General features: G+C 37.1%; 3 protein-coding genes across 4 annotated transcripts in view; 2 read left to right on the forward strand and 1 right to left on the reverse strand.

Annotated features, from left to right (window-relative positions):
• Positions 1-292: 292 nt before the first annotated feature.
• Positions 293-5859, forward strand: lrrc39 (leucine rich repeat containing 39). The gene is made up of 9 exons (XM_053512573.1): positions 293-379; positions 584-812; positions 1755-1860; positions 1937-2093; positions 2252-2388; positions 3349-3494; positions 3646-3798; positions 5507-5649; positions 5771-5859. The coding sequence occupies exons 2-9, from the start codon at positions 685-687 to the stop codon at positions 5833-5835; spliced, it is 1035 nt and encodes a 344-aa protein (XP_053368548.1). The 5' UTR covers positions 293-379; positions 584-684; the 3' UTR covers positions 5836-5859.
• On the reverse strand, positions 5697-11047 carry trmt13 (tRNA methyltransferase 13 homolog). Of its 2 annotated transcripts, none has more exons than XM_053512570.1 (11): positions 10899-11047; positions 10705-10754; positions 9125-9191; positions 8460-8522; positions 8171-8240; positions 7922-8028; positions 7665-7832; positions 7132-7204; positions 6972-7046; positions 6483-6885; positions 5697-6245 (listed from the first exon to the last, which is right to left on the reverse strand). In XM_053512570.1, exons 1-11 carry the CDS (start codon positions 11031-11033, stop codon positions 6077-6079), a joined length of 1380 nt encoding a protein of 459 aa, XP_053368545.1. In that variant the 5' UTR covers positions 11034-11047; the 3' UTR covers positions 5697-6076. The 2 variants fall into 2 exon arrangements, with proteins under 2 accessions (XP_053368545.1, XP_053368546.1); XM_053512571.1 differs by having other exon boundaries at positions 10916-11020.
• Positions 11048-12092: 1045 nt separating this feature from the next.
• osbpl1a (oxysterol binding protein-like 1A) overlaps positions 12093-14521 on the forward strand; it is a 31563-nt gene continuing 29134 nt past the window's right edge. Inside the window, exon 1 of the mRNA XM_053512569.1 lies at positions 12093-12344. The gene's annotated coding sequence lies outside the window, so the exon portion shown is untranslated. The remainder of the gene's footprint in view (positions 12345-14521) is intronic.

Genomic DNA, 14521 nt, shown 5'->3' on the forward strand with positions numbered 1-14521 from the left:
TGTTAAATAAGTCAAAATAATCCTCCTTAGTGACCTTATCAAGTTCAAGTACAGGTGTGTCATGTGAAAGATATTAGTTAAGCCATTTTAGATATATAAAATATAAACTCCACTACACTATTTTCCACTACTTTTTGTAAAGCATTGCCGATCATGATACTCTTGCTATTCTTTGTAGATAAGTGTGTCCAAGTGTCAGGTAGCTGCTCTCGTAATAGCTCTGCCATGTGACGTTTCTGTTCTCAGCTCTATGTCTAATTTTAGATCCTTCCCACAGTTACGCTTCATGAAGGAAAGCCAGTGACAAATGCAATCAGGATAATGAGCTCTTAACCAAACAGGACACTGTGCACAATTTTGGGATTATTAAGGAGACAAGGTTGGTAAGAATCTAAAAGCATTAGTGAGAATGAAAGGTGAAAATACGCTGAGGAGTGCAGTAGAAGTTGACAGCTTGAATGGATGAGAACAGAATGTGCAGTCTATTTTCATTTGTGTCTTTTAACATTTAACTATCACTTTGTTTAGAATTGTATTTTATAATATAATAATGATGATGGTTTCATGATTTGTTGCCCTACAGCACAGTGTTTTCCCACACCAGAGGCAGAGCCACAAGGATATATAGGTTATAAGATAGGCTGTGTGTGTGTGTGTGTGTGTGTGTGTGTGTGGAGGGTCATCATGACAGGGGTGACTGTGTGTTTTGGGACGGTAAACTCAGTCAAGGCTTTATGGGAAACCAGGATAAAGAAGAACAAGGAGGAGCTGAACAGAGTGAAAGAGCAGAGGGACAGAGCGACTGTGGGAAAGTGAGTGATCATCAAAGGAAGATCATCAATAGTAAACACTTAATTATAAAACACAAACACTAGTAGAATGAATTCAGGGAAAATGGGACAGTTAAAATTATCAACACTTATTTTTTTTCAACATTACATTTTTTCAGTGTTTGTTGCGGAAGTGCCATGGATGCGTAAAACACACACACTGTGGTTAAATGATGCGTGAACTAATTTAAAGTGCATTTAAGTGCATTTTATTAAATGTTTTCAGAATCAAAAGATTAATATAGACTGGGACCTATCGGACCTTACTTAGGCATATTAATGTGTATGGAATCTTTTACTTACTGTACTATGGTACTTGTACATTTCAGTGAGTTGCAAAATACTGAACCATATTATTTAGAAGTTAAAACTTTGAAACCCTATTATTGTGCTGATTCCTGTAAGGTTTATAAGTGCGTGCCAATCCATCACAGGATGGATCCACACATACACACACTCATTCACACACTATAGGAAGTTTGGAAATGCCAATTAGCCCAATCTGCAGGTCTTTGGACTGTGAGAGGATGCATCTTCAATCCAATGCAATCCAACGACGTGCAGAACTTCTTGCTCGTAGTGTGTGAATGAGTGTGAGTGCATGATTGATTGGCACCCTGTGCAGGGTAATAATAATAATAATACATTTTATTTGTAACGCACTTTTCATTCATTAAATCTCAAAGTGCTAACACTGGGTACCCTACCTTGGGCCCTAAGTCTCCTGGGATGGGCTCCATGCCTCCCGCAACCCTGTATACATGATCAAGCAGTATATACAATAAGTAAATGAGTGAGTCTGCATAAATGTCTGCTAAATAAAATCCTACAATAAATTTGGGCACCCCAGTCTATATATCATAAACAAATCAAAGAAAACTCAAAGAGTTTTTTTTTAGTCTTTTCTTACTTTCTATTACTCAGGTTAACAGGGGCATGGGAGGATCGAATCACTTTGGCCAAGTTAAAGGAAAAAATTGTGACGGAGGATGGGAGAGTCATTCTGCGCATTGAAAATGAAGAGTGGAAGGTACCTACAAAAACTCTGAATTTGATTGTTTTTTCCCCTTACCTCATGCTAAAATTTCACAGTTGTGGATTTGCAGACTCTTCCTGCAGCTCTGGTCCGGCTCGCTCAGATTCAGGAATGGCAGCTTCACCGAACAGGGCTTCAGAAGATCCCACGCTTCATTGCTAGCTTTCAGAGCCTTATCGTTCTCGACCTGTCCCGCAATGCAATCATGGAAATTCCTAAAGAAATTGGTCAGTATGTGTTAAATCCGGTTTTATTTTTTCCCCTTTTCTGATTTTTCTAATCAGGGACAAACATAAAACATGCATACAAAAAGGTTCTTTAGGAACTACTGGGGTATTAAAAGATGCTCTTTCATTATTCCATAATAATATAATGATCTCACCAGGTAAGCTAACCCGGTTACGTGAGCTACTTGTGAGTTACAACAGACTGAACTGTGTACCTGAAGAGTTGTGCAGCTGTGAGTGTTTGGAGCGGCTGGAACTGGCAATGAATCAGGATTTGGATGAGCTTCCACAACAAGTAAGTCTTCTATTGGTGGCTTTTATAAAAGCAGGATAGTAACAACTATTTATCATTAGTTGTTTTTGGCCACACCCTTCAGAACCCTTCAACACATTATTCAAACCTGAAAGGAATGTGGTCAGAAAAACACTTGGTGAAGTTGCATGGTAAAAAAGGAAAAACCATACACATTTTTAGGCATTTGGCAGACACTCTTATCCAAACATTTTTATCTCATTACACATCTGAGCAGTTGAGGGTTAAGGGCCTTGCGCAAGAGCCCAACAGTGGCATCTTGGTGGTTGTGGGGTTTGAACCTGGGATCTTCCGAACCGTAGTCCAATGCCTTAACCACTGAGCTACCCCTGGCCCCTACACCCCCATCTGATGAGGACTAAACGCTGTGTGGTCATAAGGAAACCACTTATTAATAAGAGTTATCCGAAAAAGGACTTTAGATCATCAGGTACTGTATCATAAAAAAATGATGTTGGAGCAACAAAAAAAGGTCATGTGGTCTGATGAGTCCCAATAGACCCTATTCTAGAGCAATGGGTGAAGTAAAGGAAGCCATGCCCCCTTCATGCCCAATGCCCACTGTACAAGTCCCTGAAACCCTGACTTTATGATCTGGGGTTGCTTCAGACTTGCCAATGTTATTTGGCAATAAAATGAAATCAGCTTTTTTTTTTTTTTTTTGGCCAGGCAGTGTATAAATAATAGGTTTTATACAGGGTTAATAACACATTTTGGTATTTGTTTAACCAAATCTCAGAACCCATACCATTTTTGCAGCTCCACAGCTGTGTCCTTTGGTTTGGGCTTAGCAGCTAACATTTAAAAAAAAAAAAAAAAATGCTGCAAACGCAGCCAAAAATGCAGTCAAATCAGGACTAGGTGTTTTGGCCGGCATGTGAGCTCCAAAACTGGTATGACAGGGACATTTTCACAGAATGCCATTTGTTATTGGTTTCTCAGCTCAGCAATCTAAGGAAACTACACCACTTGGATCTCTCATTGAATCAATTCAGCACAATTCCTCAGTGTGTAGTGAATCTCCCTGCTCTCGAGTGGTTGGACATGGGTGGGAACAGACTGGAGAGCTTACCAGATGACATCCACAGGTATATAAACTGTCAATCATTCACCCTGTGATAGATAACATTCAATATGGAACAGATCTCTGTAAACCATGTTGGCATGCCTTGCTCTAGCTCATCATGACTGCATTGCTGAATTAAATATAAAAAAATGGTTTCTTTTTGTTTGATCCAGGATGGAGAAGTTGCACACACTGTGGCTTCAGAGAAACAATTTGGAGTATCTGCCAGACAACATCAGTCGAATGCACAACCTAGACACTCTGGTGCTCAGCAAGAACAAGCTGAGAGACATTCCTCCACTGATGGAGGGCATGACCAACCTCAGGTACACACTTCTCTTAAATGATAAGAGAAAACAGAAAGGCTCCTGTAGTGGTGCCAACATGTATGATTTATTTCTAGCCTGATAAGCATAGTAAAACAGGAGACATACAGGAATGGTGATTTTCATTTAGTTAAAACAGCAGCAACAAAAAAAAAGAAAAAAAAAAAAAAACAGCAGCAATAAAAAAAAAGAAACAACAGAAACAGAAGAGAATAAAACATTTACGTAAGAAGCTAGAGGTCACAAATAAGGCTTGGGAAAGATATGTAACTTATGCCAAGCTGTTTAAAACTGGAACTGTAAAAGGAAATTTATGTAAAGGATATTGTCTGGCAGCTGTGTTAATAGGAAATATCTCTCTTTTGGCTTATGTTTAACATGTGTCCAGATATCCAGCCAAATAACTGGAAAGTAGAAAAAGCAGTTGAAACCAAACATGAATATTATACAGCAAAAGATCATGAGCAGAAAGAGAGATGTTAACATCTACATTATTCCTATGAATGCTAGTTTTGGAAGGGTTGGCCCAAGGTGCAATAAAAAGGGGTTTAATAGCTGTGGCAAATACTAGAGGACTTAAAGGACAACCTTATCTAGTGGTGCGTGAAAGATTAAAAATAATCTGATTTGTCATAATAAAATCTTAAGTGGGGAAACAGAATAGTCTAGTCCAAGGTATACAATTTTTATCAAACCCAAATTTTTGTAAGGAATAGAACAGATAATCCCACCCCACTCTTTCAAAAACTTTTTCTGCATCAAGAGACAACACAACCTCGGGAGTATCTACTGTTGATGGGTTATGCAGGTATATAATAATAAAAACATGCAGGTTGAAAAAACAAGTGCCTATTACAGATGAATAAAGTCTGATCTTCATGAACAATAGATGAATGCACTAATTTCAGTCAACAACACTTGGCATAAAATTTTAAAGTCCATATTTAATAAAGTTTGAAATATTGTCAGATTAATAAAGACAGATGCAAGGTTGTGTATTTGTCTTTATTGGACATTCAGTCAACCTGTCTGATAAAGTATTGTGTCACAATTAATGTGCCACTAATTTTGCTAGCTTTAGCACTATGCTCATAACATTGTCCTTGTAAATTAAAATATGTCATGCTCTGCTTGTATTGTTATGCATTCCTTATGAACATCAGAAGATTAAGAAGCCATGTCAAATATGCCAATTCCCTCTTCATAACCTGAATATGCAATACTTGTCTTCTCATGAAAGCCTTCAGTGTTTCACACAAAATATAGAAGCAGACACATCCAGGAATTTATTTAAATATGGAAAATTACTGATTTGTACTGAGATAAAACTAACAAAGATGATCAGAAATCAACTTTATCAAAATGATCTGAAAGAACTATTGCATCATAATGGCAATCATAAATAGATGGAAGACATTTGTTGTCCACCAATAAGTAGTCAATCCTGGTGAAAAATATTTAGGAAAAAAAAATCCCTCTTCTTGAGGTTGAAGAATTATGTATCAAACATCTTAAACATAAAAATGATTTAATGAAGGAATTAATTATTTAGTAGACTTTGAAACCAGACCCATCTGCTTCAGGCAGCAATTAAAAATCAGGAATAAGCATCAGGAAGCTTTGAAAACCGGCACTTAAAAGAAAGTTGCATCATCCCAATTAGGGGCATCCCATTCCCTTTTATTGACAGATAGTCTGGTTTTGGCAGGTTTGTAAATTTCAGAGACAACCCTCTGACGTACGACGTGACTCTTCCCGACATAGAAGAGGACGTGCCAGAGGAGGAGAGTGATAGAGAGATGTTCGGCCGAGAATTCATGCACCATTACATCAACGAAGCCCGCAAAAGAGGTTACGCCATACTCAATATGCACTGTGCTCATAAATGCTAGTTTTTTTTTATGTTTTTTTTCCAATAAAATAATATATAAAAGTGTAAATGACTTGCTGTCCATCAAAAAATGTGTTTCAGAATCCCAGACTTATACATCAGTGCTAAACGTGACACTGGAGGATATGATAGAAGAAGATGCGTGACACAATCCTGCATGCTGGTTGCTTCTGGTACTTTCTGCCTGTCCTGTCCTATCCTGTCCCATCTGTCTTGCACATCCTGTAAAGATGTGCTACGCCTCTCTAGTCTACAACTAGTGAGTGCTGTTTTGGTCTTTGCTGCTGCCCATGTCCAAAAACTCAAGTGACCTTAAAAAAAGAGGAAACTAAAAATAAGTTCATTAAGATTTCCCGTGATGTGTGTTCATCTGAAGAGCTTGTGTGTTTATCTGGGAACCGCAGTTAGAAGCACGTTCTCTAAAGACACATCTCGGCTGGCATAGTATCTGAGACTAGGGTTGAAGCCTTGCTGCTGGAGGTAATGCAGCCTGCCATGGTCGATCAGCCTCTTGCACAGACGCCCAACGTGTTCACGCTCCTCTGCTGAAATAACACTACAGTGAACAGAGAGAAACACACAGTTAAAACTGAGAACACAACAGATCTATAAGAACTCAAAAGAAGTGCTATGTATGAAACCAAGTGGCAATGTGGATACAGTTTAGTTTAACAGGAAGTTACAAAGGCAAAAAAAAGTTGGACCAGCTTTGATCACACTTGTTACATCTCTCCAATGTCTCTTCCTGTCTCTCTAACAGCTTCATTTGTTCTACTAATCACTTAACCCTTACCTGCTAAGATGATCAGGAATTTTTTCAGAACCTCCTTCATGGTCACTCTCTCCTCCATCCTCATCTTTGGTGTTCTCTTGTAAGGATTTCTCAGGATTTAAAGAGGATTTGACTCTGCTCATGCCACAGGTAGCCCAGCTGGACATGCGCTGGAAAGCTGAAAAATCAGCAGCTCCGAGACCTCGCTCTTGGAAAAAGTCCTTTCCCACATAATGCTTCCAGTCACAGCGATGATGGCAACAAAGTGCGACAGCAAGCCCCGACACCACAACCTTCTTTCTGCTGTCAGAACCAAGCATCACCTCCTCAGCTCCCACTTCTTCTTGCAGTTTTACACGTTTAGCAGGAGGCTCGGAATCTTTGTTTGGTGCACTGTGTCCGAATAAACATCTCAGAGCCAAATCTGTAAAGAGCATGGGACAAAAAAAAAAAACCTGGTTATAACCTATACGAAAACAGACAGGTCATGGATAACTAGAATGAACTCACCTGTTGCTGCACCGCACAGATGTTTGCCCACTGCAGTTACAGGAAGCTGATTTTCTTGTAAAAATGGCACTCTGTCTACAGGACAAAGAACAGTGAAATATTATTACACATGTACCGTATATTTAGATTTTTCTAGTTGAGCTAAAAAGTCATAACGTACTTAAGTCAAGGTGCTGAATATCGACCTGCAGCCTGTCGAATGTTGAGTCTGTGTTTTTGTGTTTGCCATCTACCTTAACAAGTGAGAAAAATGCATTTAAGAAAGGAAAAAAATAAAATAAATAAAAACCCAGATTTTTTCAAATGGTACACAAACATGATGTAAAATCTTAAGTTAAATAAGGTTTAAACCTCCTCATGTTGTGCTATTTTAGGAAGATAAGAGCAATGTGGTGATGTGGCAGAGGTTACTGTCAGCCCTTATGAGTTGGTTATTTTCCTGTAACAGAACACCACTAAATGCTTTTTTACTTTAATATTACAATGTTGGTTTGACTGGGTTAAGATAAGGCGGATTTTATATTAGCAAGAGTGGCCTCTATGACTGGGTTTTAAATGAACTTGTGGCCTCTGACCAGATTATAAGGAATAAAGCATGTGTTTTTGTGGAGGAAGTGTGCACTCTGATTGGATTTTAAAAAAGATGATATGGCCTGAATAACAGGGTTTTAGAATAGTGCTTTAAATACATACCTTAAAGCGAGTACTGGACCTCTCCACTAACAGGAAATGGACATTCTTTGTGTCCTGAAGGGCGAAATGAATCCAGTGGGAGAGTTTACCTTTCCCGGCACCAAACTCCACATAACACCTCTCCGGCCCGAGCAGACCCAGAGCCTCCATATTTCCCAGGATTGAGTCCTGTTAAAACACACAACAAATGTCCATGTGCAGTTCAGATTTACAGTTTCAGTTTTTTTTTTTTTAGCTGAGTCATTATTGGATATTACCTGCTGCTTGAGGTGTTTAAAAGCAAAGTTCCCATTCTTGGGATCATTAAGAGCCTCATTTAAAGCCGGATGAGAGAGAAGGCTAGTGTCAGGTTCAGTATTTAATCCTGGAAAAGTGAAGAAATGGAATTAGTATTAAGAGAGATAATGGAAGTTAAAGCTTTCTGCCTTTAACTATATGTATTACTCAAGCCTGATATACATTTAAACCAATTTTTTTTTAATAATTCCAAAAGTACCTACACGTACCTTTTACTGCAATCTTCAATTTCTGAATAAGGCTATACAATTCCTCTTTCGATCGCTCAGCAATAGTGACCTTTAAGGAATATCAGGATTTTAGAAAGGATTTTTTTGTCCTATAAAATTATATCTACATATAAAAAAATAAAAACTTTGAATCAAAATAATTGAATCCAGTGTTTGTTTTGCATGTTGTATGGGTGATGATCGATATGAATACCTCTATTTTATATAAGATATTGGTGTAGGAGCATTTTTTAAACAAGTTAAAACAAATTAACTCAAATTGTTTTACCTCATCTATGGTGTTATCCTCTTCACTTACAGAACCGGCATTTATGTCTTTCACATAGTAGACCTTAAAAGCAAACCAGACAAGACAACCAAACTCAGAAACCAAAAAAAATCCTGACCCTTAAACAATTATTATATTTATACAAAATTATTTGTTGTGTGTTTAGTTTGGTGATGATCTGTTGGACAGTGCTATATTTTCATTATTATTGTAAAAAGTTAGTGGTTGTGTGTAACTCACAGGAGAATATTGTTGTAGCGAGTGCAGTTACAAAGACATGGCTAAAAGATGACATATATGATCCCTTTTTACAAAGTTATTAGTGTGAAAGTTTAAATTTTGGAAGCTGTTTAAACGGAATGTAGGGGACAAGTAGGTGAAAGAGCTGGAGAGACTACAGTGGCTCTGCATAACTCTCTTTAGCTGGAGTTTTAATCCCATTTACACAGATATCAGCAGGGCAATCTGGGAAAACCAATTAGCCTAACCTGCATATCTTTGGACATACAGGTAGAAATTAAATGCTGGTAGAAATCAAATCTGTATCCTGGAGGTGCGAAACCACAGTGCTAATCACTACACCACCGTGCTGCCTTTTAGCATGAAAAATATTTAAAACATTATACAGAACAAAGAGAATGTCACTATATAGATTAAATACTTACAGGTTTGGGCTTCTCCTTTGAATTACACTTTTTCAAGTGGTTTGCCAAACTATCTTCAAACACAGTGCTGTCAGAAGAAATAAGTATTTACTTAAAAAAATTATTGCCAAATATATGAGCAATGGATTTCAGCAATGGATGTAAACTTCATTTAAGTACAGTAAACTATAGATTAGTGAGGGAGTGTGTGTAGAGTGACCACATGTGCTTTAGCTTAACACTGCGGTAAAGTTCGTTTGATATTCAGCTTTTGCCGCCACGCTACATGCAACATGAAGGTTTGGAACAAATATTGGTTTCCGTATTGTTCACCTATTGGCCTTAAATGTATTTCAAGTAGGAACTGTCACATTTCGACTAGTTTGAAGTCGATATAAACCATATATATTATTATAAATATTTATTCTGGGAGGCGCATAAACCCGTTAAAAGCAAAGCTGAGCTGTGTGCGCTTAGGTACCGTGTAAAAAGCGCATGCACTCTATAGAAATGTAGCTCTTCTACAGCTGAAATATATTTAACCCTAGGAGGTGACTCTCCTGCTGCCCCGGGGTGAGCAACGAAGTCGGGCCGGGGGATGCTGTAAAGGGTTATGATTAAGGGTTGGTGGGGAGTATGGTTAAGTTTAGGGGTTGGGGTGTCATGGGTCGGTGTTAGGGGGTTATAGGTTAAAGTTATGGTTAGGCTCGGCTAAAGTGCTGAGCCCGTCAACGTCAGTGGACCCCCTGGAGCCGCTTTCTGAAATCTGGGAGGTCTCAGCGGGCCGGAGACAGTTATACATGGTCCAGGGCGATCCCCAAAACGTGCCCATAAGATTCAACACGGCTAGCCCCGTGGCTGACCAAGTGACGAGGCATCACATCAGAGGCCCCCGGGGAGTGAGGGGTTTAACTGAGGAAAAGCTCTTGTGACATGCAGATGGGATAGAGAGAGACATATCACAAGAGAAATTATGGGTAAAAGTGCAACAGATTTTTTGTTTAATTGATTATTGTGCAAATTTATTTTATTTGGCAATAAATAAATACAATTATAAATAGAGAGGTTGAACTGGGGAAAGAACTCTTGTGACAAGCTGCTGAGATAGAGAGGCATAGCTCAATTATGGGCATATGTGCAATGGATTTCTTCTTTAATTGATTATTGTAAAAAAAAAAAAAAAAAAAAAAAGATTATGTATACACATTAGCAGCAGTACAGCTGTGTAAGTGGCATCTCCCAATATCTCTTAATGATTGACTGTACTTGCAGTTTTCTACGTTTTCACAGAGTGCACGTAATTTTTACGCGGTCCCTAAGCCGCACACAGGCAGCTTCGCTTTTAACGGGTTTATGCGCCTCCCAGAATAAATATTTATAATAATAAAATTATATATATCGATTTCTAATAAATTATATATATCGACTTCTTATATATTATTGTTTATCTTGACTTCAAACTTGTCGAAATGTGACAGAAGATATCACAGGAACCAATATTTGTTCCAAACCTTCATGCTGCATGTAGAGTGGCGGCAAAAGCTAAATATCAAACGAACATCGAACAGCAAACGAACTTTACCGCAGTTAGCTTAACTTACTGCTTTGGGTCTAGAGGACAAGGGATCCGTTTTCTTCCATTTTCTGTGTCCTAAATAAACAAACAAATGAATAAATAAATCGCACGTGAATGAACTCATCAAGCGTTGGTTAATTTAACGGGCATATGACTAATCAGAAATATGGACATTTGGACAGGAAAAACAATATTTCACAATAAATTGTAAACACATACTGCATATGCGTGTTCACCACAAAACTTCTTTCCATTCCCAACCACCATTTTGCAGTAACGTTTCTTTTTAGACACGTAAAAGGCACATCGTCCAGGCAGAGGAGCCAAAACTCCATCTGACTTCACCGCCGCCATGTTGGATCACTTCAGAATGCCGCTTAGCGCCTCCTTATTCACGCGCAATTGTGCCGGGTTTGTACACACTATATAGTGCACTATATATTTTATAGTATGGGAATTAAGATTTAGCCAATGCTTAAGACCCTCCAGTGCTACCGATGTCAAAATAAAAGCAATACCGCTAGCTAAACTATAATATTAAATTTTAATAACTTAAGAAAGATGATAAAACATTACAAAAGTTAAAAAAAAAAAAAGAAAAAAAAGTTGTAATTGGAAATTCTATCTTTTCGGAATGTAAACCTTTTACATTTAATTAGATTGATGTTTGCCCTCTTTACAAATATTTAAAGCTCTTTAAATTTATATTAGTAAAAAAAAAAATTACAATTATAATATTAAGAGAATAAAAGTATAACAAATTAACTATTGTTAACTATCCACAGTAAATAAAGAACAAAAATAAATAGAATATATACAGTACTGTATAACCAAACGTAAAAAAAATGTAAATAAATAAATAATAATAACAATAGACAGAGTAAAAAAAACAAATAGATAAATAAATACCTAAAAATAGAGAAAATAAACTAAATTATGAAAAAATAGCATTTCATTAACAAAATCGTGAATCGCAATGAAGAGTGTTTCATTAACAAAATCTGAATCGACTTTGACTTTGAATATTAAAATACTTCTATTTAAACGTGCAATTTAACCACAAACCCTTGTTCTGATATATTTAAACTACAAGTTACATAAACATTATTTTGTTACATTATATAACATTTTTTATTTGTTAAATGTTGACATTAAAGGATGGTCTGAAACAGCCAACATGAATCGAATTCATAGACTTTTATTTTATAGAATTTAGGTTTTTAGAAGAAGGAAGTGCTGATTAACAAGCGGAACTCACACAAACTCAGTTTTTACTCCCTACATACACGCACTACCTAGGGCACAAAATACCAGCTTATACGCACTACACTGATCACTTCATCTACGGTAAGAATGGGTTTGGTATTTATCCCGTGGTCAGCTGTTACATTCCTGCTTGTGTTGTGTGTTTTGATGCCGTGTGTTGTGAAATACTGTTCAGCAAAAATACACTGACCAAGAAAAGGAAGGAAAAAGTCTGTTAACATAAAGAACAGTTTTGAACAGGAAGAGTTCAGCACTGTGTGGAGTCACATCACGTAACTCATCTATATGTGTATTTGTGCACACACAAAAACTTTAGAATATTTCTTTTTTAAATTATTATTTCTATGATGCATCGCTTTAGATCGAAAATCAGAGCCATGTGTTAAACGTCACACTGCGGTAAGTAAGATTTATTGAGTTTGATGTATCTGTCATAATGAATGAAAAGAAAGAATCCAGTGTCTGTAGCTGGCAAAACGAGAGTTTTTTCATTTAATTTTTAAAATAAAAGTTAATCACGGCTCATATTTTCTATTATGAACTCAGTCATTTTATATCCCTTTATATCCCTGCTGTTATTAACTTATATGTACAGGGCAATAATTGTGTAAATTTGTTTGCAATTTTATATTGTAAAATTATTTATAAATATATCACATATTCCTTTTATAAATTGGAGCATAAAATAAATGTACTGTATTTTTTTAAATTATCATCAATTTTTGGTTTTATTTTAGAATCTGGAATTTCACTGGATATCTAGAATTCACAAATAGTTGCATCCTAACATGCTAGTGAATCTTAATATATAGTATTTACATTAATCATCGTATTATGTTTATTCTGTAAAACACTTTTGCTGATAGCTTTAGAGTTAAAATCTGAAATTTGTGTTAATTCATCACACAAGACAGTTATACCAGCATATACAGTATATGCAGAAGTGTTTTATTTTTCATGGTTTTTTCTTTTTTATTTATTTAAGAATAACAGGTTTTATGTTTTATTTGTTTAACCATGTTTATATTTGTGTATAATACAGTATGTTTAAGAGGCTCCCATATCTTTCTCTCTTGAAGTCAATAAGCCAAAAAAAATATCATGGATTTTGTCATAACACAAAGGTTAGACTCTGTCCTAAGAACTCACTGACAGTGTGTGTATGTGTGTGTGTGTGTGTGTGTGTGTGTGTCACACACATTCACATACTCACTGTTCAGTTTAATAGGAACACTAGCTCATTTATGCAGTTTTCCAGTCAGCCAGCATAAGGAGTAAAATAATGAATCGCTTCAGTTAATGTTCACATCAAACAAGGCTGGATTAAGTATTTCATAAGCTGCTGATCTCACTGGATTTTCACACACAGTAGTTTTTAGAGTTGACACAAAATGGTGTGGGAAAAAGAAAAGAAATGCTTTCAGTGACAGTTGAGCATGTGTTTAAGGTTGCTGGTTTGATCAAAGGATCTCTCACTCACTCACGCACCGTCTGTACTGCTTTATCCTGTTATCAGGGTCGTGGGGGGCCTGGAGACTATCCCAGGAGAACTTGGGCACATGACAGGATACAACCTGAACAGGGTGCCAAATTCATTGCAGGGCACACACAATATGGGCAATTTGGGAACACCAGTTAGCCTAACCTGCATTTCTTTGGACTGTGGGAGAAAACCGCAACACCAGGAGGAAACAAAGGGAGAGCATGTAAACTCAGACCAATGCACACAGATCCAAGCCGGGAGTCAAACCTGGAACCTGGAGGTGCAAGGCGACAGTGCTAACATCTAAGCCACCGTCTTGCCCAATTAAAGGATATTAAATCTAAACGTTAAGTGCTATTCACTTTACCATTTTCAGACCCCAATTGTATTTGCCTAAAAATGGGTTATCTGAATTACAACTGTACTACTGTTAGACTTTCTGATATAATTAATCTCAAGTCTTCTGACCAATCAGATTTAAGAATATAACGGTGCCCTGATTAAAAGATAAGAAGATTGGATTTACTGCTTTTTGTCTTATATTATGCCCAAAGCACATCAGTAAAGCAAAACATCATTGTGCAGCACGAAGACTGTTGGGAATTGTGTTTATTTATTTATTTATTTATTTATTTTATTCTCACTAGCAATCGAGCTCTAATTAGATCAAATGTACAGATTAGAATAGCCATGAAATCACACATAAGTCTTAGGTGGTAAGGGCTATAACAGTAAGTAACATCAGTAGGCAGTAGGTGTAACTCCACATGTTGGCTAAACGTCCGACAGAGCAGTTACACGTCTCACCCGTCTCACAAAACTCTCCTTGTTAAAAAATGTGGAATGTTTGTGGTTTAACCAGAAACTTAAATGGAGCTTATTAGGAACTGAGCCGTGTCTACATCAGAACAGGATTTGGAGAGATTTAGGAGTGGTGCTGTGGTCAGGCACAGTTGGCTATTTTTTACTACAGGAATGTTTATGGTTTATGCTTTCTAAATGACATGACAAGCGGACAAATTTTGCCTCGAAAACTCTTCTTTTTGCGAAAAGAAGAGTCGAGAGCTGTTACTATGTAAATGATAAGAGGGAC

The sequence above is a fragment of the Clarias gariepinus genome, chromosome 15 (assembly GCF_024256425.1).
Source record: "Clarias gariepinus isolate MV-2021 ecotype Netherlands chromosome 15, CGAR_prim_01v2, whole genome shotgun sequence".
In the NCBI taxonomy this organism is placed as follows: Eukaryota; Metazoa; Chordata; class Actinopteri; order Siluriformes; family Clariidae; genus Clarias; species Clarias gariepinus.